Consider the following 23,536-nt stretch of genomic DNA (forward strand, 5'->3'; position numbering starts at 1 on the left):
GTGCTTTTGGTCCCCGCCAATGGGACATCGAGTAGTTGGACCCCTTGACCTTCCTCCTCCTCCTCTTCCTCATATTCTAACCACGTGTCATTCTGTTGGGAGTCCTTGAGTTTTCTCCTCTGAGAAAGATCATCTTTATAAAGGAAAAGCCTATTGCTTTTGAAAAATGTGTGTCTGCACGTCGACAGGGAAGTCTCTTTGTCTTCTATACAGATAAGTTTGTGTCATGATCTCTGCTTCCAAAAGGTCAGGGTTTTCCCAACTCCCTTGGAAGCAGATCCATAACCCAGGTTCCGAGTGCCAACCAGTCCCAATTGGGACCTTTTGGACCCAGTCCTGGCGCCAGTGGCACCAGGCTCATAAATATGCCCAGTCCCAGCGCTGGAAGCGCCGGGCTCATAATGCTTGGGTGGACTTAGCTGCAGCAGACCATGCTGCTTACTTGCCTGCCAGTTGAGCCTCTGATCCTCTTCTGTTTGGAACTACTTTTCCTGTTGGGTGGGGCAGGAGCCACTCCCTAGATTCAGAACACTGGAACTCTTCTGGAAAGCAGGAACTCTTTTCTTACCTAGGCGTGGCTGTGGAAGGAGACCTAAGCACTACAGGAGGCTATTTAAACCACACCCGATGGATGAATCTTGCTTTGCGTTATTCTGCATCCTCTGCAGCAGAACGCTCATCGTGTCTTCTGCATCTGATCCTGGGCCTAAGGAAAAAGGCTTACCATCCTGAATCCAGTCTTCAGCAACACCTATAAAGACAAGAAAGAACAGGTTAGCATTACGGGCTTCAGTGACAGCTCTTCACTTACCTGGTCCATCGGCTGTCACCAACGCCTCGCGCTGCATTCCGGCATCTGAAAGACAAAGGCTTACCTACTCTTCGTGCGCTCCGGAGGTCTTCACACTGCATTCCGGCATCTGAAAGACAAAAGCTTACCAACTCTTTGCACGCTCCGGAGGCCTTCGGCGCTGCATCCCGCATCTGAAAGACAAAACAAGGTGCGTTTAAAGACATTGGGGAACTTTAATACTCACGTGCCATTACTCCTTTCCACATCTAACCCAGTGGGTATTCCGGCACCCTGCAGCCGCTCCGAACTTGTACCTGCAAAATAAAAAGACAGTTAGAGCGCATCGTGAAGCAGGCAACAAGCGCTTACTTACGTGCTTCCAGGCGCTTCTATTCATCACACGGGCTCCATCTTCAACTCACTTCAGCCCGTCATCCGCCATCGCCGGAACCCTGCAAAACAAGAAACATCATTACTAAAGACTTTAAAGACATTAGAATTACTCGAAACTTACCGTTCATGCAGTAAACGACGGACAGCAGTCCTCTGAAGTCAAGAGGCCTGCTCCCCTTATCCAGTGAAGAAACTGGTTACAGCACCCTGCCCCGAGGCAGATGGAGAGCACGGCGTTCACTTACCTAAGGTGAGAGCACTAACCTTTGGGGTTCTACAGGAGAAGAGAAAGGGAAGAAGAGAGAGATATTCAATAACCCAGTTCCTTAATCCCATATTTTCTATCTGCAGACATCTTACCCTTCAAGTCAGACATACAGTGCACAGAGGTCCAGCCCAAAGAGCCAGCCGTGTGTTACACATCACCTTTGAAGATACGGTATACGCCCAGTCAAGACCGGCGCCTCTACGGGAATCAGGTGAGCGTTACAGTGTGGATGGAAGGCAAAAAGAAAGTCTTGTTTATGGCTTGTGCCACCTGTGGCCTTAAGAATGTTTTTGAGGGAGACGGGCACACGGATTGTATCTACTGCTTATACCCCAACTACACAGTAGAACAATGTGAGATTTTTAAGGGACTAGGCTCCAAAACATTGAAGGGCAGTAATTGCAACCTTGTATGTTGGCCTAATGAGGGGAAATCCCCCTGAATCTAACTAGCCCTCCGACTCTGAGTCCACAAGAAGTATGGCCATCCCCAAGGACAAAAGACCAACTCTAGAGAGAGAACAAGATCAGAAGAACGACCACCTAAGAAACATAAGCACTGTGACATGAACGGACACGAGCCGTCATCGAGGCAGGGAGGTCATGTCGCCAAAGGAAGCAAGGCCCTTGTTGCCTCTGAAACACCATTTGTCATCAGGCAAGCGGTCAATGGAGTCGGCTATAAGCCTGTCCTCGAGGAAATGGATGGAAAAACACAGGGTAAAGGGGAAGAAACCCCCGACGGAGCCTCCGGTAAGTCAGGCGATGACTGCCCCATCGTCGAGCAAATCCAAATGATCATCGAGAACGACCACCATATCGTTGAGTTAAGCACAAGTCGACAAAGGCTCCTACGCCAGTTCAGGCACACCCATCGTTGAGCACAGAACACCGGCCAAAAATATTGTCGACTCCTCCGTCGACGAGGAAACTCATTCGTAAGCATTTGTCAGATAAACAAAAGTCGATGACCGCTCAAGATCCTGCGTCATCCATGGCCCATAAACGAATGCATACCACGTTGTCCAAACAAGCCACGCCACACAAACCTACAGCGGATATAAAGCTTCCATCAAAAAGTACGCCAGTGGCGGCCCCATCGACAGAGAAGCAAGCTTCGTCCACCAGAAAAGATGCTCGGGAGACTGTGACTATTGTACCGGGGAAATCGACTCCTAAGGCCAACCGGACAGAGGAGTTCACCCCACAGAGGGTGGGCTGCAACAGGAAGGCACTCATCAGCATTTACAGGTGATTCCTTCACCAGTTTCACCCATTGCTTATTCTAAGCTTATCCCAGAAGACATCTTGCAGCACGAGATAGATAATCACTTTGAGACACAGCAGGACAGCAGGCGCATTGTTCAGACTCTGAAGAGTCTGTGATCATGGAGGACTACACGAGGTAGAAATATTTATTTATTTACCCCTTCAGGGGACCAACAACAGCAACAGTGCCTAGATGAAGCACTGCACCCACGGCCAGGGCCAAGTCATCTGGGTACACACCAATCCCAGGTGGAAATGTGAGCCGCGTTAACAAATCCACAGGCACTTTTGTCCTTGCAGGTCCTATTACAATTAAAAAGGGTCATTATACAACTGGATTCCGCTTTAGCCAAACCGCAGCAAGGCCAACGGCTGGTTCCTCCAATGCAGTCACCTGTATACGTTGCTCAGCCACATCGATCACCCTCTCCCACCAGGGCAAAATCAAGATCTACCACAAGCTCTAGGACACAGTCCTCCCACAGACCCTCAAGGTCCAGGTCACGCTCAAGACCCAGTTTACGGCTGGGGTCACGGCAGAAGTAGATCACCCAGGCCACAGAGGTCTCCAACACCCCTTCAACAAAGGCACTCTCCACCTCAAGTGCAAGAACAGGAGGAAGGCGAACTCACGGACACTGATGGGGATGCTCCCTAAGGCACAGGAACATCAACCTCATCACAGTCGCCCCAAAGGGATGACTGCTGGGATACAGACTCAACCAGTTGATGGAGAACAGGTACAAAAACCTGCACCGCCAGATGACATTTCAGCATTTCAAAATATGATTACGATGGTCTGCCAAGTGTTCAGTCTAATTGCATCGGAGGACAACATGGAATGCTTCCTCTTTGATCACATGGGAAAAGAAAGAACGCAGTGGTCTACATACCAATTTTAGACCATGTATGGGAGGAAGGTCTGAAAACAATGAGACCTCCATTTACCAAACCCGCAGTGATGCGGGCCGATTAGACAAAAAGTGTAATCCTCCGGACTGGACACCAGAGTGCCTCTCTTGGCAACCGTCCCCAGAATCCCTCGTTTCGGCGGCTGCTGGTTGGAAGGCCCACTAGGAATAACAAAAGTATGCAGTGCCTACAGAGAATGAGGGTCGCAAGCAGGATGCTTTTGGCAAGAAGGTGCTAGCGATGGGTGCTTTCACAGTCAAGGCTGCCAACTCCCTGGCCATTGTCACTCGTTTTGATTGGGATATGTGGCATAGGCTGGATCCCATACTAGAACATCTCCCAGAACACAAAAGAAAGGAGGCCAAATCAATCCTTCGCGGAGGGGGAGGAGGCGTTGAATCACAGTAATAACATTGCATTAGACCTGGCTGAGACAAGTTTCAAACAAATCGGCAATGGACTAGTATTGAGATGCCAAGGTTGGTTCTGGTGTATAGACTTTAGACCAGAAGTTCCTCGCAACGTGGTTGAAACAGCTTTTGAAGAAGATGACCTCTTCAGACCAAAATAGATGAAGACCTGTAGGCCTTAAAAACAGACTCAGACACAGTGCGCTACCTCATGTTCTTAGAGAATTGGTGGTCCTTTCAAACCTTTAGAGGAGCCACAGGAAGAGCTGGATATTCCACCTCCACTAGAGGAGGTAGAACATATTCCAAAGGGTAGTCATGCTACTTTCAGGATTATAGAAGAAACTACCAAGGGTATCTGAGATCAAAGGAAATCAGGCAAACACAGAGTTGTAAGCAAATGCTGTCCTCAGAAACGACGGCAAGGGAAGCAGAAACAATGACTGCTACCTGAAACAAAGCAGGTGGGTGGGAAACGTGTCAGAGTGTGTCCAAAACTGGAAGCACATAACAGCGAACAAATGGGTACTTGAGGCCATAGCTTACAAACATCTACTGGAATTTGCATGGCTTATACTCGAAATCCCTCTGATCATTGCACACCTGTGCACATAAGTGTTATTGCAAGAGGTACGACACATGCTATTAAAAAGAGCTATAGAAAAAGTACAAAGGCGGTGTAGAGGGCGAGGGGTTTACTCCCGCAACATTGTCATTCGAAAACCAGACGGCAAATGGTGCCCCATTTTGGATATGCGCAAGTTGAACAAGTTGAGAAAATTCACCATGGTAACCCTGCAGCAGGTCATAAAGGCAGCGCAACCCCATGACTAGTTTTTACTTGGCGTGGAATTCTCCATGGAGGAGCCAAATGTGCGACAGCCGACAGCAGAGTGGACACGCTTGTCTCTCGGATCCCAATCTTCAGACCAGGATGATGGATAATAGTGCACCACAGCATGCGGCTCCTGGGGACTATGGTGTTGTTTATCTCGCTGATACCAAAATGCAGGCTCCAAATGAGGCTCCTACAGGAATTAATTGCATCCAATTGATCCCAAGTGTCAGGACCATGGGGGACAAAGTACAGGTCTCAGCCAAACTGGCCAAAAACTCCAGTGGTGGGCAAACAGACCCGACATTATGAATGGTAATCCATTTCAGGATCCGCCATATCACAAGGCGCTCATCACCAACGCTTCCATGTTGGGCTAGGGAGCCCACATCAACAAGCTCCATGTCGGGAAGCTATGGACAATCGAGTATAGGAGTCTTCACATCAACGTTGTGCAGCTAAGGGCAGTGAAATGGGTGCTAAAATCCTTCCTGCTGATACTAAAGGGGAACTCGGTCAGGATCATGACAGGCAATATTACAACCATTTTTTATTATTGTATTTTATTGGTTTAAAAAAAAAAACTTTAAAAAAACAAGAAACAATGTAACAATGCAAAACAGCACGGACACTCCACTTTGTTATCATCAAAAGACGTACTTTCCGTCTTGTATGGTAGGTTGACCTAGCAGGAATGACGCTAGTCTCCCATACAACATTTGTTGGCTCATGAGAGGAGGGGTCCTGTTTAGCTAGACAAGTTTTTAGTTCTTTCAGAAAAGATGCTAGCCCAAATATAAGTTTTCGGTCTAACCCCTCGAACATGAGTTTCCACCAATCATCTGCAAAGTACGTTTGTCGCACCCAAAAAATAGGGCCAAGTAGGCAAGTTCGTAGGGTTCGAAGCTTTGGACAAAACAGAGTCAGATGTTTGAGAGACTCTATTGATTGATCCCAAAGGCGGCAAGTTATGTTTACATTTTCACTTTTATTCCAGGTACTAGTGCAATCTTTAGTGAGGAAGAGATTGAGTCTGAATTGTATGAGAAGCAATCTCGAATTTGGGTCTGGTGATTGGAGCAGGTATGGCTGCAGTTCTTCATAGGCTCTTGCTTCAGAAGGAGCATCTTTCATTAGACGAGAACTTAGTCGATCTGCGCAGGTTTGTTTCCAATCTGCTCTTCATAGCTTTTGCGTTGCTTTCTCAGGGTTACCCAACAAGGTGCTAACCTGGATGTCGTTCACCTCAAGTATTTCAAGACAAACTCTGCCCCACATGGAAAGTACTGTGTAGTCCAAGTCTGTATTCGGGTTGTGTAGAATTTTAAACTGTGGTACCTGAGTTGGTAAGATGGTCTACCTGTAGAGATTTAGAAAGTTCCAACACACTCTAGCGTGGATGGATGTCGGACCAAGTTCGTACCATACTACAACAATGCATTACCTCAGGAAGCAGGGGTGCACAAGGTCCAGGGCACGGTCTCTAGAGGGTGTGGCATTGGGCAATTCCCAGCGGCATCCCTCTGCAAGCATGCCACCTCCCAAGTGCTTAGAACCAGGTGCAGACATCCTAAGCAGACAAGCAACTCAGATTCACGAAGGACAACTCAACAACAGCCAACTTCATCTGCTATTTCAGAGTTGGGGGTCACCCATTTGTGGACCTGTTTGCATCCAGTCACAACAAAAAGGGCACACAATTTGCCAGCAGGAACCCACAGCAGGTTTAGATGGGGGACGCATTCTACTTCCTTTGGGAAAACCTATTTGCCTACGTGTTCGCTCCATTCCTGGTCATACGCCGGGTGATACAAATGATGAGGGCTCCCACATGCTGAGTAATCGTCATTACTCTGAACTGGCCACGCCAGTCTTGGTTCTCGGATCTAATTCAACTGCCAGCGGATCAACCAGTACAGCTGCACGATCACCCAATCATCCTTTCCCAAGACCACTGGAAATTCTTACATCACAATCTGCAGTCCCCAAAATTGACAGCGCGGCTCCTGATTTTGCAGAATTCCGATGTCTAGCGATCCCTCAGGACTGCAAGGATATTCTGTCGGCAGGAAAAGCCCCTGCCACCAATAAATCATATAACCTTAAGTGGAAAAGCTTCTGTGTTTGGTGCGAAAAACAGGGTATCCAGCTGCTCCAGGTGAAACCGGGGCAGCTGCTACCATACCTACTCTACTTAGCCAAGCAAGGCTTAGTTCATGCATCCATACGAGTCCACCTAGCAGTGATCTCCGGATACACCAGAAGGAGAAGGGGTATACCGCTGTATAACAGAGTGATTAAACATTTTCTCAAAGGCCTGCTACGGACGTTTCCACCAACAACAACAAAAAACACCAGACTGGAGCTTCAATACAGTCTTAGCGGGTCTCATGAGGAAAGTGTTCAAGCCAAAGGCCACGACCCAACTCAAGTACCTCTCTTGGAAGGTAGCGTTCCTGGTGGCCATCTCATCTTCTAGAAGAGTCTTAGAAATACAGGATCTCGCAGTAAACAAACCATTTTGCGATTCCGGTTGGATAACGTTCTGCTTATGACCAATTCATGATACATCCTGAAAGTTCCATAAAAACACTGCCATTGCTTTGTCGGTCTTCTTCCAAAAAGCTACTTCTCCGGCGGAGGTAGCTCTGCACTCTCTAGATGTAAAGAGGGCCATTAAATAGTACATCAACAAGTCCAAGTCCTTTAGTAACTCAGCGCAACTGTTCCTAGCTTCTGAACTAACAAAGGGAAAGCTCTGTCCAAGCAGGGCATTTCCAGATGGATTTCATCCTCCCATCCTTCTGCCACGTGTCAGCAGTAAACCCGTTAACTGCTCTACCCCATGCTCATGCCACAAGGGCCACGGCAGCCTCAGCGGCGTTGTGGATGGGTGTCTCCATTGCAGACATTTACCAAGCAACTACATGGTCGTTACCACATACGCTTACTAGTCACTACTGTTTGGAGAGGCAGCATGCACAGACGTTCGGACAATGGAGAAGTGGTCATGCAGCATCTTTTTCAATAAGGTACGCCTTTTTTTTTAACCTTTTACAGCCTCCAATACTACACACTGCTACTAAGTCTATTGACAGCATGTGACTCAACGATCCAATGCTGGTGAAGAAGTAAGTTGCTTACCTGTAACTCCTGTTCTACATTTGGTATCTTTCATAGATTCTTACAAGCAACTTACGCCTTACTCAAAATGTTCATTGCCTCAACTCATCAATAAAAAGGAAATGCTTTCTGAAAAAAATGCAGGCTTTAGGAACAGCTGCGGCCATGCTCCAGGAGACCAATCTTAGTCTTAGGTATGAGCTTAGACTACGCTATAGGGGTTTCCCACTACAGTACTTCACTTCTAGTGCGGATAACATGGGATTCCCTTTGCGATCATTATTGCAAGGTGAATCCCACTTAATTTAAATTGATATCCTAAAAGTCCTGGGAGGTAGAGATATCTACTAGTGAAGGGTTTGTTATTCATGCATCTCATGAACCTCTGCTCAATGTATGCCCCTGATGAGAAGCAAGATACCTTACATCCAAAGATTGGAGTGTTTGAGGGTGAGATTTGATATGTGGAAATGTCAATGTAGTCCCGAATAACACAGTGGACAAGTCACTACCCCCTCCCCCCCTCGCTTCCGTCTTTAAAAATGCCGTGGCCCTGACAATATTGTTTTGTGAATTGCGGCTGATGGAGGCATGACACCTTTTTCACACAAGGGAGAGGCACTAAACAGTTTTTTCTCGCACTCATAGCGGTTCTCCTGAATCAACTTAATATGCATATCCATGACACTCATGCCATACATACCCAAAATTGGAATGGAGTCTAGAGTCACAACCCATTCTCCAGTATTGGCTCTTTGAAAGATTTATATGCTGTTTGAATATTCCCTGTCATCAGGCTCGGTAACATTAAAGCAGTTTACCTTTACATTTTTAAACTGCTTGTCACTTTAGTGCTCTATTAGTCATTTTGGGTCATATTGCCCACAACAAATTAGACCAGTCCACTTAGCTCACCCCTGGAGGCCCTCTTCAGATGTTTTACCATACATTACATGTTTGGAGTCCTTGAAGAAATCTCTCTTCAGATATTCAATGATTTTGTCTATTGTTGCTTCGTTTTTTTAGATAAATCCTTCATTGTTTGGTGCTGTATCGTGTCCAGCTAGCTGGTGTGAACATTCAGCCCTTTCTGTCGCCTCTGTGGTTGCTCTACTGCTTCCATCCGTTTGAGGTCTTGAAGTGCATGTGGACATCATGGCAGACACAAGGAAGAAAAGCCTCTTCAAGGTTGCCCGACTTGCCATCTCAAGAATGTGTACATCGAGGATCTTCATATGGAATGCCTGTATTGTCTGTACCCGGGCCACAAATTAAAAAACGACACCATCTGCCAGTCTCGTTCTCATCCAAGACCCGTAGAAATTGCCACAGGAGGTTCGTGCTGTGGTTGGGGACGGTGCTGCGGCCTCTGACTCGGCCTCTGTCACAGACTCGGCCTCTGTCACAGTTAGGCTTCTGCCAAGCACAGAAGATCCCTTGAGCGCACTCCCTCATCAGAGGTTGAGGTCCCATGAAGAATCTTCTTGGGGGAAGAGGTCAAACAAGAGACACTGGTCACATGCTCAAGGTGTTCCTTCATCCACAGCTTACTTGACATCTTCGTCCACACCTGCAGTCACCTCGCTGACTAAAGGAGGGCCCTCATCATCTAAACACTACTTCAGAGAAGCGTTGCTCGTTGACGACCCAAGTCCTCTTCGATGACCACCTTGTGGAAGACTGTATCCACTCTGCAGCCATGTCGACAACTAAGTTGATTTCATCGACGCCAACAACCTCGTTGACATTCAGGCCCACTTCGTCGACGAGAACATCCTCGCCGGCGACCACATCCTTGGTTTCTTCATATCGTTGTAGTGGATCAAGAGTCTCAATCAGTACTGTCATACCTTCCCAGGCCAACTCGTGCTTAGCCATTGTTTTCACTGGCCCCATATGACCCGCCTTCTGTCCCTTGCCAGCCATGGCCCCCCTGAACAGCTTCTACAATAGGGAGCAGAGTCTGAAATGGACATTCAGGAGAAGGTGCAAGCTTAAACTAAGCAAGTGCCTGCTCAACTGGAGCCTTCTCCCAGTACAGGTTCAAAGCAGACACCTCTTCAAATTAACATCTCTTCCGGACCTGTGCCGGTACCTACTCCTTCAGACACACGGGAAATGTTTATGGATATTTTGTCTACACTGCAAATGCTGGTTTTGGAGCTTCAGCGACAGCTCCTGGAACCACTGTTGCCTCCGCCTTCTCAGCGTGGTTCTTTTTCTGTGAAAGGTTTGGTTCCTGCACCACCTTCTGCACCCTCTCCACAGGCCCCACTTCTGCCCCCAGCCGCCCTCACAGATACTAACAATGATGCTGATCCGATGGATGGTTCGCCACACCCTAACCTAACTGACGAGTTTGAAGACATATAGTGGCAGGTGGCAGCCAGCCAGCAGATCTAATGCCTCAGTGATAACGGAGTCGGGTTTGGGACGGCCTCTGAGGCACAATGGAGCCGAGTTCGGTGCTTTGTATTTCTTCTCCGGTCTCACCGCCGGCACCAGAGTGGACAGGAATTTTTCACCTGCATCCAAAATGGTGACTTGTATTTTGAAGATTTATGCAGACTTTGCCATGATGGAAAAGACACAATATTCGGAGGTGAGGATCTTCCTGATGAGTCATGTTTCTTCTGCTTCTTGATAAGACTCCCAGTCGTCTGGGACTTTGTCTGAGGTGTCCTGAGACAGTTCACCCTCTTCAGGTTTGTCGTCATTACTGTCAGGGTCGGAAAACTCCCTAAATGGGTCATAAGTGTCCCCGGCATCGTCTACGATATCGTCTGGAAATTCAGAGGCTGTAAGAATTGAAGGCGCATTGCATGCTCTGGATCTTTGAGGTGAAGACTTTGGAGGAGATGGAGAGCATCTTCTCTTCTGAGACCTAGGTGATCTGCCGTAGCGTGAGCGTTGCCCTTGGTGGCTCCTAATTAAGACCTCTTTGGAGGAGATGGAGAGCATCTTCAATTCTAAAACCTGGGTGATCTGCCATAGAGTGAGCTTTGTGTCGGCTGCGAATGAGACCTGGGTGATCCGCCATAGCGTGAGCATTGTGCCGGCGGTAAATGAGACCTGGGTGATCCGCTTCGTGAAGATCCACTTACAGGAACTGTGTGAGTGACCAGGAGTCTTGCCCCTTTGGAACCATCCATAAAGCTGTGCATGGACTGCAGTAGTGTAAGGTTGAAGGATCTGCCAAGTCTTCCATCTCTGGTTGCCATTGTGGACTGTGTTCTTTTGGTTTTACTGGCAGTTGTTCCTCCCCCTCCGAGAACTCCTCCTGTAATATGATGTCCGGTAGTTTGTTCATCTCAGTTATAGGGATTGGGGGGGGGGGTAACGCCTTCTAACCCATCTAGCTGTGGTGGATGCTTAAAGCTTCCTCTGCTGTTTGACAGGGTTCGTCGATGATGTCTGTTGGTTTTGGGTCAGTCGACAGTGATTTGTCCTGTTCTCGGAGGCTCGTTTGACAAATGTTTGGTCATCGACGAGTGCTTCGTTGATGAGGATGTCTTCGGTGACGCAAGTTTTTGCCATTGTCTTTTGTGGACGGGTGCTTCGTCATTGGTTCTTTCGTCGATGACGATGCCTTCGTCAACTAGGTGGTTGGTTTTTACGGTAGGCGACGGCTTATCCGTCAACGACGGGACATTTATAGTGTTTTTTAGTGGACGACGAGGTTAGTTTATTCGTGGGCGATGTCCCCGTGGACGGCTGTTTCATCGGCGGCGGCGAAGAAAAGGAGGAACATTTACCTTTGTGTAGTTCTCCTTCAAGCAGACCTTTAGAAACAGGTTCATTTGAGGATTTTCCACTCCTTGCCCTTGGATAGCAGAATGTCTGCTCTATCCACTGAAAAAGCTCTCCTATTTGGTGCTTGCTTCTTACAGTGCCTAGAGGAAGTTGAGGGCACAGTTGTGCTGGCTTCCTCATCAGACGACAACTGTCTGCTCTCCAGGTGGAGTAACCATCTCCTATGCCTGTCCTCCAGAGTCGTCTTGGAAAAAGTTTGACATATTTTAAATGACTGGATGTCATGTGGGTAAAGACAATGGATGCAAAGTGTGTGGGGGTCTCTGATGAAGATTACATTTTTACCACACCTGGAGCAGCCCTTGAAAAGGGAAGTCTTCTCTTTGACAGCTTGTACTTGAGTCTCAGCCATGAGGTGAGAGTGAGCAGCCTAAAAACATGACGTTTTTAGGTGGCCAGGGGTGGAATCCTGATTGAGTTGTACCAGGAAGCCGCATTGAAAAGAAAGCTAAAAAAGCTTTAATTATGACAATGTGTAGAATTAATATTGAAAAAACTAATTTTCTCAGAGTTGAAGAGTATTCCCCCCTGATCTGTAGACACGGTGAAAAATCTGAAGATGGCTGACTGGGGTTGAGAATAAGCCCTGCCACCTCATTGGTTAGGACCTAAACGGACCAAAGGAGGTGGAGGGACTACACAATTGAAAGACTTCACAGGCCCTATGGGGCTCTTTGGGTGTAGTTTTTTCTTCCTAAGGAAGAAGTTTTTTATTACTTGTATTATTTAAGTTACCAGGGATTCCCAGTCTGACGACGGGAAATATTCAAGCATGTGAATCTATGAAAGATCCAATGCTGTAGAAGTAGGGGTTCCTTTACCAAAGGTGGGAGTCTACCAGAAAGTCAGTGATGGCCATCCCCGTACTGGATGATATGTGGGAGGGCAGCCTTCTGGTTCTGTGGAATCTGTTCTATGCGCCACCCAAGAAAGATCGCTTTTAAAAAGAAGTACAAGGTCCCAGATTCCACACCGAAATGCCTCTGCGCACAACCCTGCCCGCACTCTGTCGCATTCTGAAAATCCTTCATCCCCTTGTTATGGATGTCACACCCAGTCAAGGAAGGCAAGCAAATGGACGCTTTTGGCAAACGTACCATTTCTATGGCCGCTACAACCATCAAAGTGGCTAACCCAATGGCAATTCACTTACACTATGGAGCTCTGGTTGAAGCTGGGTCCAATATTGGACTTTCTACCTGACAACAAGCAAGGGGAGGCGCTTATACTTCTGCATGAAGATGAGGCTGCATCAGATCATGCCATCTCCATTGCGGTGAACATCGCGGATACAGGATTATGACAGATGGGTAAAGGGGCTGTGGTGTGCTGTCACGTTTGGCTCAAAGCTACCAACTTCCACCCAAAAGTTCAGTCCAACGTAGTGGACATCCTGTGGAAAGGCATTGATTTATTTGGCAAGGTGGATGAGACCCTAAAGGGCATTAAGGCTGATACAGACACTGCTCGTTCATTGAGCACTCTGCAGCAATTACCAAATCAGTTTTTAAATACCAATTCATTTAGAAAAATGTTTTATGTTGTTTTAGAAGCTTGTGCTCCCAGACTATCGGCCATTAAAAACTACAATGATTTACCATAGATAGTATCCTGGGTCCCACTAACTTTTTAGTAATTTTTCAAAAATGTGCTTTTCTTTTTTGGAAAGGTGGAGAGATGTCAGAGGTTTTGTGATGGTATGAAAATAATGAGAAAAAACAAACGTCTGTTAAACTACTGGTCGTCCTTTGACTTCTTTACCTATCCACTTTTAGATAGGCGGCACACCATCATCCCTTGTGGCCAGGTGTATAAGGTAGGACAAGTTAGCTGCTGCTCTCTGTCCTCTTTGTCTCTTTCCTGCTGGTACCTTTGGTATCTAATTACTACAAGTAAGAGCTTTGTACCATCACCATTCTCTTGGAAGGACTGCTTGCATTTGTTTTTTTGCACATAATTGAAATATAAACAATTTCTGCCCATTTCTTATGTTATAATTTTTTGTAACCGGGGCAGACCCCTGTTGGCTCATGTACGACCCTCCTTTGAGTGTTTTCTACTCTGCAGCAACGATACCCAGGGGTGGACTGGAAATCATTTTCAAAGTGGTCTGATATTACACATTTTCAGCAAGCCCAGCCCTTTCCCTATGAGAAAATGTGGAAATAAAATAGGTTATCACATGAAAGAGGCCCAGGCTGCAGAGGCCTACCGGGAACTCTCCCTATAGGCCAGTCCACCCCTGGTGACATGAGTGCTTTTGTTCAAGGAAATCGAGATTTCCAAGAACTTCAAGGGATACAGACGTCCTGCTCCGGCAACACCCAAGAGGGTTACAAAGGACGAACGCAAGCATATTAGGAGAACCAGCGGCAATGCAACGCTTCCTCTAGATTAAAAGTGTAGGCGGAAAAACGCCTGCTTCTACAAGAGGTGCAATCCCTCCTAGGAAAGGGAGCAATTGAAATCGTACCAGCACTAGAGGGTACTCCAGACACCTTTTGGTAAGGAAGAAGTTGGGAGGCTAGAGACGCATATTGGACGCTCCAGCACATTGTGGGCCAGCTCAAAAAAGGGGATGTTCTCTCCTCTCTAGACCTAGAAGATCCGTACTTTCATATCCCCATTCATCGGCGGCACAGACATTTTCATTGTTTCAAGGTAGCAGGAAAACATTACCAGTTGAAGGCATTATCCTTTGGGCTAATATCAGCGCCACGGGTGTTCACCAAATGTCCGGCTCCAGTCACGGCCCACTGTGATGCTGGAAATGTATTGGAGGGACAGGGCCTCCATATCCTTGTCCTTTGTTGCTTTATCATGTATGTTCTGTCTTGTTTTCTGCGCAGGAGTTCATGTGGGACTCCTGGCGGTGTAGCTCTTCCTCTTTTTGGCTGTGGTGTACAGACCCTTGGGATACCATTATGGACCCATGGGTGGGGTACAACCCTGTACCTCTAGTGTATGTTTTTGGGTACCTATGTCTGGCCCACAGAGCAGGGTATGGGCTGGTGACAGCTCCATGCTGAATTTGACAGGGGCTCAGAGTATCCTCCATTTTGGGATACCCAGGCCCTGCCACTGGAATCAGTTGATTTCTGATAGGAAACAAGATGGCCCCTGTGGCCTCTTGCTTTCCATCTCCTGTTACCGTGTTTTCCCAAAGTCCCGGGAAGCCCTGACTCTGTCCCTTCCCCCTGACAGGCTATTGGGTGGAAGTTCCATATATGGTATTGTGGGGAAGTCCAGGCCAGACTGGCTGGACCCTTCATGAGGACTGTATGTTGTGGGTACATACGTGGGGTGGGACCCAAGTGAATGCAGTGTGTGACAAATATGTATTTCATGTTATGGGTGTCTAGTATCTGGTGGTTAACACAATGACTGAGACAGCCCTTCCCAAAACTGGTATGAATGCAGTGTGGAGTGCTGAATGGCAGAGTGCTTGTCCGAATCCACATTCTGTGTTGTGAGTGTCTGGATGGAGAAGAATGGCCTGAATGCACTGTGAGCCCGATTGGCTGCCTGCCTGCCTGAAATGGAATCGTTCAGAAGCTGAAGTTGATACTTGATTCTTAACCTTGAAGCCCGCTGGAAGAATAATTGCTGCTGCTGTCCTTCGCCAATCTGAAAGCTGCGTGACTGTCAAGGAACTGATCCAAGAGAGGACCTGGCTAGGAGACCCCTTCCCGGGCTACGAGGGACCATTGTGCACCAGCTGATCTTTGCCAAAGCTCCCTGGATGTCAGACCCTCGAATGGATGCCGACCGGAGACTGGGACCGCCACAGAATCACGAAGTGAAGTGCTCGGACATTGAAGTCCACCGCCGTCGACGACCAGAGCCGCCGTGCTCCTTTGCCTAAGACACTTGATCCAAGTACTCCCTTGCTCATCATAGTCGACTGCTTTCGTCCTGTTGGGTTTCCCGCCACCCGAAGACCTTGGACGCCGACAAAGGTACTAAAGCCAGTCTTGGTTAAGTCCCGTTGGACAACGACCTGACGCCCTTGTTGGGCCAAAGTTCTTATTTGACTCTTTGCGGCAACGAACACTCGTCCTCGAGGTGCACCGCGCACCTCAGCTTGCAGGGAGTTTTCGACCGATCGTCAGCGAGCACTGCAAGAACGACAGCGTTTACCCTTTTCTTCACCGACTCTCAACGACCCATGGCTCCTGCCTAAAAGGGAGTGCACTCAAGAAAGGCCCACCGATGACTCACTGAAGAACTCTACAAACCAGGTACTTTGGGGTTGCAGAACTTTTAGAAGGAATCGAGACTATATTGAGCATAAGTGGACTGGGCTTGTCAAAAACACTTTATTTACAGGTTGCCCAGGTAGGGGGGGGGTTCCTCTCACAGAACCGTCTCATGGTAGTGGGATAGACTATTCTGCCATTGCTTGATTTAACTTTCTTTCTGTGGTCTATTGTTGATTCATCTTCCAATCTGATTCGTATGCCATTTTGAACGATTAGTAGTTGATGCATTTCAAAGGAATTGATAGTTAAGAGTGGTGCCATGTAGACCAGTATATATTTGCCATTGTAGTATTGCCCGAGTACAAAGTGTGTTATTGTGATTGGGTATATAACTTTGAACCTTATTTATATAAAGACTGTGTTTTCACTAACGTAGTGTGTGGACATTCCTTTGTGGGTGCTTCGGGACTACACTGTACTTAAGAACCAGCCCGCAGCACCTCCTGAGAGCTAAGCCTTGATTGCTTGCCACTTTTGACCAATTGGAGACTCTTGGCTGGGGTGCTCTGTGCTTCGATTCTGCCATATAGAGAGCAGGAGTACAGATCCCCCACCTTCTCCGGTGCTTTACACCCACCTCCGGCGTTGAGGAATTCACGTTTACCTGTATCTGGACTCCTAGTTGGTGCAAGCCCCATCGCTTCCATGTGAGGCTCAGCAGATCAAAGACACAATTCTATGCTTCATGTCACTGGATTTCTTGGTAAACTTAGTAAAGTTTTGCTTAAGTCATCTCAGAACTCGCTGTTCTTGGGCTCACGCCTAAACACGATAGTGTGTCGCCATTCCTTCAGAGGAGAGGGTAAATTCCATCTTCCATCTGTCATGCCTGTCGATTGCTTTGGTCCGCTTTCTCAAGTCCCTCCTGCGTATGATGTCCTCCTGTATTGCATTGATCCTGCACTGCATGCTCCGTATGAGACCACTTCAGGAGTTCCTGGATGCCCGTTGGCTGTAGATTTCAGGGTCCGGAGAGGACTAACTTAATCTCATGTGTCCCTTTCGCAACGCTCTCCAATGGTGGAGTGGTCTCAACCTCCCTCAAGGTGCGCCCTTTCGCCTCCCAGATCATCAGATCACGGTTAACACGAATGCTTCGCTGGAGGGTTGGGGAGCTCACATGGTTGCTTTCCATGCCAGAGCTCTGTGCATGTACAAAGAAAAGACTATCCACATCAATGCCCTGGATCTACAAGCAGCTTTCTGGGCCCTGAAGTCCTTCAAGTCTCAGCTGCAGAATCGGGTGGTTTGCGTCTTCACGCACAACACTGCCACCATGGTCTATATTTGCAAGCATGGCAGTACCCGCTCTACGATTTTGTCAGCAGAGGCCCAGGCATTATGGTCATGGGCCCTGATTTCCTTCCATCTGCCAGGGATCCACAATACGATAGTGGACTCCTTCAGAATGTGAGCTTCAACAAGACCTGACTCTCCATCTCTTCTCCAAGTGGGGACACCCAGAGATTGATCTGTTGCAACAGCGACCAGCGACCAACAAAAAAATGCCCAAACATTGAAGAGCACCATCTTATTCCCAATGGTGCTGGAGAAATTGTGTAAAGGTGAGAAACTTGGCACATATGTGGTGGTGGTGCTCCAAGGCTGAACTTTTTTGTATCTTATCAAATGATCCCAAGTATGCAGTTTTCAATGGACCCTTACTTGCAATCTTAGGGGACAGAGCTGAAGAGATATGCACAGTGTCGGACCATGCAGCTAAACATATTCTGCATCTGTTGACCGCAGCCTGACTAAATCTAGTATATCACTAAAAAGATCCAGGAGGTCAACTAGTAAATAAATGGTGGATAAAATCTGGTAATTACTTTCTTCAGAAAAGATTGCAGCAAGTTCACGAAATCGCTTTGGAAAGTATATCCAAGCATGGTCCCCTTTTATAGAATTCTACATGGACAATCCAGTCTGGTTATTAGGCATTCTTTGTTCAAATACGTATTACTAGTGGAAAGGGTACACGGGCTAATGTGCGTAAAGGAAGACAAAATCTCACAGAATCAGTTGAAAGTTCAACATAGTACATACGGCCAATTGTTGTATCTGCTCCTCATTGTCTTGGATTCCACTTAGTGGTTTTGCACTCAAATATATCATCTTGACAGATGTCCAAGTAATACAGTTCACGTGCAGCATGATTCAAAGTAGACATGAGATCATAAAATAAAGTAAATTGAAGGCAAAGTTTAAAACGTACATGAATAATATTATTGATATGATGTATACCAAGTAATATCACAATAAATAAGTACATAATGCATAAATACATTTTTTAAAGTAATTTCTTTTTTGAGAAATGGTGCTTAACCAAATGAATTTCTGTTAATGTTTTTTAACTGTATATTTTTTCTTATTGTTGTATGCGTAAGGTAACAGATCCCTCTAGTAGTGATAACAGGCAAATCGGCAGGACGGCTTTGGGCAACCATACAGGCAGATGCCCCTTTATTCTATGTATGATTATATTGAAAATATAGGCCAAAAAGGATTTTGAACGTATTAAAGGGGCAGATCTGAATAGGAACAATTTCGATTGTAGATAAGACCATGAAGGCCTGAAGCGAAACTGAAGTGTCCTAATGCCTTGTTTGATATGTAATCTGTGATGGTACACATGGAACAATCTGTAATTTGTTCTCTCATTGCTACTCCTGGGTTACGAGTATGTATCATGTCAATTGCTTGGCTGTTTTGTTGTTAACCCAACCACAAAATGTTAAATAAAATTGCGGGGGGGATAAGGTGCATCTGATGTTTGGCTCCAAATGCACTTATTTCAAGCTTAAATGACTTCATATTGGTTGGGAAAACAGTTACATTTGAAGAGCTAACTGCTGTCACTTACTCTTTTTAGATCTTCGATGCCTTCAAGTCACGTCTGCACGATTCTAACAGCAAAGTAAATCTGTTAGCTTTGGAAACCATGCTGAGGATCATCCCGTTGCTGAAGGACAGCCTCTCTGTTGTGATTAACACATTGATCCCAGCAATCGTGGACAACAATCTCAACTCAAAGAACCATGGGATATATTCTGCGGCAGTAAATGTCATTCAAGCCTTAGTTAATCATTTAGGTATGTGCAACTGAGATGTTCTCTTTTCTCATTTCGTTTTTTTCTCTGTTGCAGGCAGAGTACAGTACAGTACTAGGCTCCCTTGAAGAAATTCAGTTCAAAACGAAATGTTGTAAATATTTGAATCCACCAACTGCCATGGGAAATTGCCTTTCCTTTATGGGCTCAAAATAAATCTTAAATCATTTCATAGTAGTTCACTGGCAAGCCCCACCACACTACCTCATAAGTAACCCCTTAATTTGTGAAAATATATACAACTTAAGTGTTGTTTAAAATCTTTCTTCAATTGTACATCATATTTTTTATTCATACTCTAAATCTGAAACCTCCAATATTGTGAACAGTTCAAGTGAACTGCACATCGCTTCACCAGACCCTTGCAAAGCTTTCCATAATCAACATATAACCCCCAGATGACTCATCAAGCTCACAGAACCTGTACCTTTTCTCTTTTGCCCGCTGTTTCTCCTTGTTAAGCTCCTAGATACCATTCAGGTTTTGTGCTATTTATGAAAACCTATAAGATAGTGTGCCACATGTAACATTAACATTGTTAAGTATCTCCATAAACCACTACTTGCGATATTTTTAGACCTACGTAGCTGCCGTTCTCAGGGTTTCGGAATTACCATGCTAAATTTGGGTGATAAACTACAGAAATGTCGAGGCTGAACTCTAAAGGACATCCTGTTTGTGTGAAGGTTTATAAATCTTCTGTAATTTAGGAAAAAATAAAAAAGTACCATTTCTGTTATGGCTTTACTTTGAATTTATTATTGAAACCGGTCCTTGTGTAGCTCTGTTTCCTTCTGTTGTAATTCATTTTACTTTTTAAATCAGGGTAGCTTAATCTAAATAGTGACTTTAACATGGTTTACTTTGACAATTTCCTATTTCGATTCTTGAGTGTTAGAGTTGAGGTTTCTCATCAGTTTAGCTCATTACATTCAGATGTGTATTCAAGCATGTTTTTTTACCATAAAATGTTTCTGGCCGTATTTAAATGTCATGGGGAACTGAACTGGTGAATCGTCTGGCAAATTGAGAAACCATGCGACACATGAATGAAAGTCTTTGATAGTTTAATGTGAACTAAATTGGTCCGAACCCGGATGAGCGGGACTAATTGTGTAAGAGGAAGGATCTGAGCTCGGATGGGGGGGGATTCGGGGTGAACCGTGAGTCCCCCAAGAGAGAATATTCTCTGAACATTGTGAAAAAGGGGGATCTGAGCACAGAAGAGTGGGATCCACAGTAACAATCATGATATAGAAGGGATCGGAGCCCGGCTGAGGGAGATCCAGGGTGAATCACAAGAATTGCGTGTGTGTAAGAGGAAACGATCTTTGTGTTTTGTTTTGGTACATTAAGCCGTCTGAATCAATAGACTTTGAAGTAAAGAGACTTGGGTACAGAAGGCCCTGATACTGGTATTCGAACTGTATCCTCGTGCCGAAGAAGACAGAGTGTGTGCTTTGCTTGAGTGAACTGCCTTGTCCCGTGCTGAAAACGTGGGCAAGGGAGGCCAACGGCTTGAACATCCTGACATATCATTTTGTGAACCCTTTTCCTTTTCATGGCCACTACCTCACGCTATTTGTATTTAGTAGTAAGGATTAGTAACAGACTAGACTAGACTCCACTACGACTGCGTTGTTATTATTTGATGGTCGTAGCTTGCTCCCATCTGTAGATTTAGGGTTAGATAGGCATTCATCACATCCATTGTTGAATTTCAATGAACACCCTTAAGTGTGGTCACTTGTGTCTATCTTACTGTTTATACCATGCCTTCCTTACACTTTATTCAAAATAGGGAATCACAGGGGTTTCGCCAATTTGAGGCAGATCTCGTTGGTTATTTATGTATAGTATGCAGCTGGTCAGATAGCACAGCGAGTAGAGCGCTCGCTTTGACATCCGTGCAGAGCCTACCAACGCAGGTACGAATTCCGGCAGGGCCAAACTCAGCCTTTCATCCTTCCGAGATCAATAAATAAGCACCACACACCTTGGGTAATAATAAGCAGCGCTCAGATGCCTGAGGGCTCGTAGCGCTATATAAATGCTAAATTATTATTATTATTAGTATATAGCAAGGTCTTGCTTGAGCATTTAAGTCTTGGAGGCATTGAAATTATATTCTGACATATGCCCAAGCAGGTTTTAAAAAAAGAGTAGGCACCATAGACCAGACATTTCACCATTTGTTATTATTTGAGAAACTTGCTCAAAAAGGCAAATTCTTGTATAGCCTTTTTGTTGATCTCTAGTCTACCTTGGATGGTGTCAATAGGTCTCTTTTTTGGAGATCTTTACCTGCTGTAAATATTCAACCTCAAATTTTGAGACCTGTTATTTCCTTTTACTCTGAGAATAGGGCATTAGTGAGGTGAGGCACTAACTCTGTCAACCTGTGAGGTCCCAGTTGCTGTGATCCCGCAGGAGTTGCTGACGACGCAGAGCCTCGCAAGGTTCCTGGGCACAACTATCTTAACCTCGTTGTTGTGCATCTGGTCCCTGAAAGGGAAATGGGAAGTGGATAAAATAATGACAGATTCATCTGAAGTACAGTGTTCGCCCTAAAGCTTCTTCCTGATCAGTTCGAATCTGCAACAAACATGAGATTATATTCTTCGCTATGCTACTTGCTTTCTCTCAATGTTAACCCCCCCCCATCATCCCAAATATATTCATACCCGTTTAGCCGCTACTCAGAGCCCAGAGGCTAAGGAAACTTATACATTTTCTACCAGATTATTTGTAAATGCAACCTTGGCTCTTAGAGTTAATAAAGTTCTTGAAGGTTTCTTTTTCCTCTTTTCTCCCAGTCTGTGTTTGTTGAACTGTTCACGTTTGGTGTTCTAGCCACACTTTAAACTATGTACTGTGAGAAACCAAAGGGTGTCTCACCGACTAGTCTCCGGGGATCTCTCTCTCGGGTGGACCAGTGCGGGAGGATCACCTGGGTGAGGGGTCCTCAGGGAGAGTTGGTGAGGCGACCGATGGCAAGATGCGGTATTCCTTCCTTTCCCATGACCCCTCCTATTTCAATGGATTCTCCCAACTCCCCCCCACACATCCCCTTTTCAACTAAAACACTGGGCCAAGAAAGAGGGTGAATGAGAGTAACAAGGCTAACCATAACACATCCCATTGGACATGTCCTGCTAATCGAGTCAGGCAAAGTCAGGCACTTGACTTTAATCACATACATCTGATATCCATTAGCTCTCGCCACACGGATAAAAGGTGGAACATAGAGACACATTCTGAGCATGGTGGAACATGCGAAGCAGCAGAACTTCCGGGGCGAAGGCAAACCTACTGGCGCAGATCGACGGATCGAGGGACGAGAGCCAGGAGTGAAGGAACCCAGGAGTTCCCTGCAGGAAGTCGTTGCTTCCAAAGAATCGTAAGAGATACGTGGAAAAGGCCAAATTCCAGGCAAGAAGACTGCATTGTGTTTCAAAGGTGCCTGCAACCCTCTCGAGTGAACAATAGTTGGGGAGGCAAGGGCCAAGCCTGTGATATTAACCTTGACTCGTGAATCAAAAGCAAAAGACGAGAGGAATGCACACAGCTGGTGAGTTGGCGAGTGACATGAAAGACCAGTGTGTGTTAAGAGAAGATTGAAGTTGCAAAAGTATCTCGCACAGTTGAATGCTGCACCCGAGTGGATGGAACGTGAAGAAAGGCAGACTTGTGGTGAAGTTTAATTTGTCGATAACTGTAAAAGCCAATGATCCGGAGTAGCAGAGTGGCATGGCAAAAGGAAGTAGTCAACTCAAAAGTCTCTGCGAAAGGTGAAATGTTTGATTAATAGGGAACAAAGTGAATTAACTTTAAAGAACGTGATGATCAAGATTGACCCCGGCAAAAGGGAAGTCGAGACTGAATATTAAACTCTTGTGCTTATGAGATCGAACTCCATAGACCAAGAAACATTGGGCCAAATGCGATTTGACGGGAACATCGAAATGGTCCTACAGAGGTCTATAATAAAAGCCTTGCATATTTGAAAGTCTTCGACATCCGGACAAGGTCTGAGCCTGACTGGGGGGAGAGCAGAAGTAAAGTGTGATGAGTTAGGGGGAAGGGATCCCTAACGAAGATGAATAACGCTTGGGGAAGGGTACCTTTGCCCTCGCTCTCTCTTCCCCCGCAAGCAAATGCTGTGAGTGAGAGGTCCGAGTTTGATCGAGCGAGGCCAACTTGAACTTTTGGTTGAACTGTGAACCTTTTTTTGAACTGTAAGGTTTGTTAATGCTGGAAAAGTGACTTTAACGTGGAAGGCCAGGCGGGCCTCAATCCACTTTTGAACTTTGTTTTGAGAACCTGAGCCGTGTGTGTCATGCTGTTTA

The 23,536-nt window shown here is 46.1% G+C and overlaps 1 protein-coding gene across 2 annotated transcripts in view; it reads left to right on the forward strand.

Annotated features, from left to right (window-relative positions):
• The window catches only part of TOGARAM1 (TOG array regulator of axonemal microtubules 1), a 1,414,449-nt gene that overhangs the window by 1,289,309 nt on the left and 101,604 nt on the right, over window positions 1-23,536 (forward strand). For both annotated transcript variants that reach the window (XM_069637491.1, XM_069637490.1), the window contains one exon: window positions 18,950-19,169. In XM_069637491.1, coding sequence (XP_069493592.1) covers window positions 18,950-19,169 — 220 coding nt within the window. The remainder of the gene's footprint in view (window positions 1-18,949; window positions 19,170-23,536) is intronic.

This window comes from Ambystoma mexicanum, chromosome 14 (genome assembly GCF_040938575.1).
Source record: "Ambystoma mexicanum isolate Mex_15411 chromosome 14, UKY_AmexF1_1, whole genome shotgun sequence".
Lineage (NCBI taxonomy): Eukaryota > Metazoa > Chordata > Amphibia > Caudata > Ambystomatidae > Ambystoma > Ambystoma mexicanum.